The sequence below is a fragment of the Mustela lutreola genome, chromosome 9 (assembly GCF_030435805.1).
Source record: "Mustela lutreola isolate mMusLut2 chromosome 9, mMusLut2.pri, whole genome shotgun sequence".
Lineage (NCBI taxonomy): Eukaryota > Metazoa > Chordata > Mammalia > Carnivora > Mustelidae > Mustela > Mustela lutreola.
The window spans coordinates 81,116,479-81,121,488 of record NC_081298.1 but is presented as its reverse complement, the minus strand read 5'-3'; the positions used below and the strand labels follow the sequence as shown (position 1 = coordinate 81,121,488).

Below are 5,010 nucleotides of genomic sequence, written 5' to 3'. Positions count from 1 at the left end.
CATATATTTATTATCATACAACAATCCTTAATTTTTTCAATTCATATTATTTACAAATTCCTCATCTTAGTAAATGTAGTTGATTTTAACTACAGTATAATATTCAAACCTATGAATATCTGGAGTCCATTATTCTTTTAAGGGGAATTTAGTTTTTTTTCTACTTTTGGATATTATCAAGAATACCTCAGTAAATTTCCTTGTACATTTCTTCTTGTCCACATTTCACTTGCAGGAAATTTCTCTAGTGTCCATACCTGTTGTAAAATTGCTGGGCCGTTGAATGTGGGTTTTCTACCTAAATTTAATATTGTAAAATTACTCTTAAAGTAATTGTATCTGCTTATCCTAAAATTATCTGCATGTATTCATTATATCCTTAGGCTTTGTAAATTTTGCTAATCTGATAGTTGTTAAATTCTATGCCACTGATTTTTAATTTGCATTTCTCTAGTGAAACTGAGCATCATTTCATATACTTATTAGCAATACACACTCTCTCTGGAAGAAATCATTTGACCAATTCCTAGTGCACATTTATTCTTTTTTATACTGGTTTATAAAAGAAAAAATTTCACTGGACAACATAAGCTAGCAAGAAAGAATTTTTGCATGAATATTGCATTAGGAGAAAGAGATTGATTTTAACCCCACTGAAACAAAATAGGCAAGTTTTTAAGCCTTGGAATGAGTTAGTGGAAAAATACTAGAGGACATAATAGGGGGGTTGATCAGTGTACTGAGGTCATCAGTGTTTTCTAATTGGAGCTTAGGGAAGTCAGGTTCCTACCTTCCCATAGGGCCTGGGAAATAGAGGAGGTGCTCTTTCCTTGGATGATTACATTTCAAGAGGATGTCTCTCTGTCTTTGAGAAAGACATCCCTTGGTTCTAGAATTGGAAGAGGGTAAGGAAGATTTATATCTCAAAATTCCAAGAAAGAATTTATAACGGCAAGCTTTCTAAAGTAATGTTCTAAGAAAAAAAGAGGCCAGGGGCCTATAATCAGGAAGGAACCAATCACATGTTTGGTTGAACTGAGGGGAATATTAGGCCCTCTTGTTCATTACTTAGAGGAGTTAAAATTCTACGTACATTTCAGTGGGTAGAAGACATGAACAGACATTGTTCCAAAGAAGACACACAGATGGCTCAACATTAAGGATCATCAGGGAAATATAAATCAAAACCACAATGAGATACTACCTCCCACCAGTCAAAATGACTTAAATTAGCAGCACAGGAGGCAACACATGTAGGCGAAGATGTGGAGAGAGGGGAACCCTCTTACACTCTTCCTGGGAATGCAGAGTAGTGCAGCCACTCTGGAAGACAGTGTGGAGATTCCTCAAAAAGTTAGAAATAGAACTGCACTGCTAGCCATTTACCTGAAGGATACAAAATTACAGGTTCGAAGGTATACACCCTCCTGTTTATAGTAGCACTATCAAGAAAGAATAGCCAAATAATGGAAAGAGCTCAAACATCCATCAACTGCTGAATTGATAAAGAAGTAGTGTGTGTGTGTGTGTGTGTATTTTTCACTCTTAATATCACTTTTATTTAATATGCACTATGTGCACATGATATAGGCTGGGAAAGAATCCATGCATTAAAGGCAAGACAGACTGGTACTATTACCAATCATGCACTGAGTCAAATAGGATGTTGCTCAAAGTTTTTTATACTTAATGGTTTCCATGAAAATAAGTGCAGAAGCAGAAATATGTATACATCCCAAAGCATCTTCTTCATTTGGTTTCCTGTGCTTTCTTTGCATTCTGTTTTTCTTTTGCCTTTTCTACTAGTGGTATTAACTGTTGGTGTTCTGCTAAAGTCTTTAATAATTCCATAATGAAAGGCTGGTAATTATACTTCCTTCTGATATTTTCAATCTTGTATCTTTTTAGTGTCTGTACTTCTTCAATAAGAATCCCGTTTTTGGCAATCTCTGACTGAATAGCACTTAACACATTGTTATCCTGGTCTGTATCCCTGGGTTCCTCAGCAAGTTGTTTTTGTAACTCTGCTATCTTCTGTTCATATATCATTTTTCTGTCAAACACAATGGCCATTAAGTTAAATCAAATTTTGCCTTCACTGTACTTTTGTATCCTTTTTGCTATGACTGGCCTCACTGTGCTGATCCCATCATCTTGACTGTATGCACTTAAATAAATTATAAATATAATTATAAATAAATAAACACACACACACACGTGCGTGCGATGGAATATTACTCAGCCATTAAAAAGAATGCAATCTTGCCATTTGCCATGATGTGAATGGAGCTAGAGTGTATTATGCTAAGTGATAAAAGTCAGTCAGGGAAAGATATACCATTTGATTTCACTCATATGTATGATTTAAGAATCAAAACAGATGAGCATATGGGGAAAAAAAAGAGGGAAGCAAACCATAAGAAACTCTTAATTATAGAGAATAGACTGAGGGTTGATGGAGGGAGGAAATGGGGGGATGGGTTAAGTGGGTGATGGATATTAAGGAGTGCACTTATGATGGGCATGGGTTTTATATGTAAGTGAAGAATCATTAAATCCTGAAACCCATATTACATTATCTTTTAACTAACTGGGATTTGAACAAAAACTTAAAAGGAATGGAAGAACTGTTACAAAATTGATTTTCATGGTAATTAATTCCCTATATGTTTTATTTATAACTTTGAGACCAAAGTCTACATACTGTACAAATAAAAAAATCTATATACAAATCCTTTTCTGATTATCTTTTAATCTTTTTTATGACATCTTTTTTATTACTGCAGTTTCAAGTTTTAATGGATTAGATTTTTGTTAACATTTTCCCCCATGGTTTGTGATTCTTGTTAATTCAGCCATAGAGATGCTTTTCAGTAGCTTTACCTTGGAAAGGATTTCGGGTTTACACAAACAGAATAGTCCTGGGAGGTAAATTAAAAACTGAAAGAATATATATATAGCATTGTTATTCCTGGACTTAACGCTAATGGGTACTTCTGTGTATCCAGGTGGCTTGTTGATTCAATGTAAATACACTAAATGTTACATGCATCAGGTTTACTCTGCTTTTTCATCTGGGAGCTCTGATTACCTGGGAGGAAATTCCAGTACTGTGATAAACGTAGAGCTCTCTCTCAGAGTTATTCTTTTTTAATGTGATAGGAATGATGACTTCATACTCCCTTAATTGCTCATCTTGCTTCTTTGTGCTGCCAAAGGAATGGGACTTGTTTTGTGCATAAAAATGGGTTATGAGACAGGACTCAATATCAAAAACATGCTGCGCTTCTGCAAGCCAGAAGCAGTTCTGTGGCCCAGCACTTCTTTGGCCTCCTTTAAGTTGTTAAGCACTGTGTGTGTGAAGAGTGACACTAACTGGCCCTGAAGAAACCCCCTCCATAAAATGGCCCTGCGAAGGGCTTACTGCTCAGTGGGACTTCGTATTGCATCAGAGATGACCAGTACCTGCTCACTTGGAAATGACATCCTTATGGCCAACCTGCAATATTTACAGTTTTCTGAGCTCCTATGACCCACCACGATTCCCTTTTAATTCTGCCGAATTATGGCAAGTTACCTGCTGCTTTCTCAACCTTTCTCCATCCTTAGCACTCATCCCTCTGATGAAGTCCCTGAACCTAAAGTCAGGTTCGGTGGGGTGAGAAGGTTCGGAGCCAACGACTAAAGAAAGAATTCTTAAGATGTCGTTGGTGCAAAATGGTGGTTTATTAAAGCACTGGGACAGGGCCCGTGGGCAGGCGGAGATGCGGCTGCCCCGGGGTTGTGAGGGTAGGCATGTTATATACCCCATGTGGGGGGGAGGTGGTGAAGGAATGGGAGATTTCGACAGAGTTCTCACATGCTAGGGAGGGCCTACAAGGTGCCAGGGGGAGGCCTTGCCCTTATGGCTTGATAAATGTCGTCTTTAGGTCAGGCACTAACATCAAGATAATTGGGAGATTCTTGGTGGGGCATTATGATCCGGCTATCATTTACATTCCCTTCTACCTCAGTCTCCTCCAGTTTATGGTGGGAGGGAGACATAAGGGCTTCAGAAACCAAGAGTTATTTGCCTCTGGAAATTTGTGCTATTGATAAGGTAACCTCCCTGTTTATTTAGATCTCTAGGACATCTGTAGAGCAAGGGAGATTCCTGTTCTGCAGGATTGTGATCCCTGCAAGTTAACTATTTATCGTTTTATGGCAGTCAGGGTTGCCTGAGGAATGCTACACATATGGAGGGGAGCGGGTGAAGAGGGGGTGCAAGGCGCCAGCTTTTGCTTTGTCCTCATTCAGCCAGCCTCCTGCTCCCTCATCACCTCCAAATCCTCAGAGTCTGTCTGGTGTAAAATACCCTTCGGTTTTTTTTTTTTTGTTTTTTTTTTTTCTAAAAGGCTAGGTACACTCCTTGACAATTTTTTTTTTTTGACAATTTTTTTTATATAAATTGTTTAATCTTATTGAATCTGCACTACATGGAGCAAAAAATTCCCCCAAGTTTGTGCATTTTGATGTTTCTGTTCAGTGGCGTCTAGCACTGACGCAAGGTTTTGCCTATCTTTAAAATCCCTTATATTTTTTCAAACAGAATAGGAGCTGAATTGGGGCGCCTGGGTGGCTCAGTGGGTTAGGCCGCTGCCTTCGGCTCGGGTCGTGATCTCAGGGTCCTGGGATCGAGTCCCGCATCGGGCTCTCTGCTCCGTGGGGAGCCTGCTTCCCTCTCTCTCTCTCTCTCTCTCTGCCTGCCTCTCTGCCTACTTGTGATCTCTGTCTGTCAAATAAATAAATAAAATCTTTTGAAAAAAAAAAAAAGAATAGGAGCTGAATGAATTTACATGGGTTTAAAGGCATCCACATTTTTCCCCACAAGCAAGACCAGCCTAATTTTTGTTCTTTGAGGCACCTACGCTTATTTGTTTGGTTGCTTCTTTTTTTTTTTTTCCCCCTCAGATAGGTGTTAACATCTACATTTATATTCACGATGTAAAATCACCCATAAGGGCACCTGGG

General features: G+C 38.6%; 1 protein-coding gene across 1 annotated transcript; it reads right to left on the bottom strand.

The window, feature by feature from the left end:
• Positions 1-1,546: 1,546 nt before the first annotated feature.
• On the bottom strand, positions 1,547-2,173 carry LOC131807949 (ubiquitin carboxyl-terminal hydrolase isozyme L5-like). The gene has a single exon (XM_059133748.1). It carries the CDS (start codon positions 2,071-2,073, stop codon positions 1,750-1,752), a length of 324 nt encoding a protein of 107 aa, XP_058989731.1. The 5' UTR covers positions 2,074-2,173; the 3' UTR covers positions 1,547-1,749.
• Positions 2,174-5,010: the final 2,837 nt, after the last annotated feature.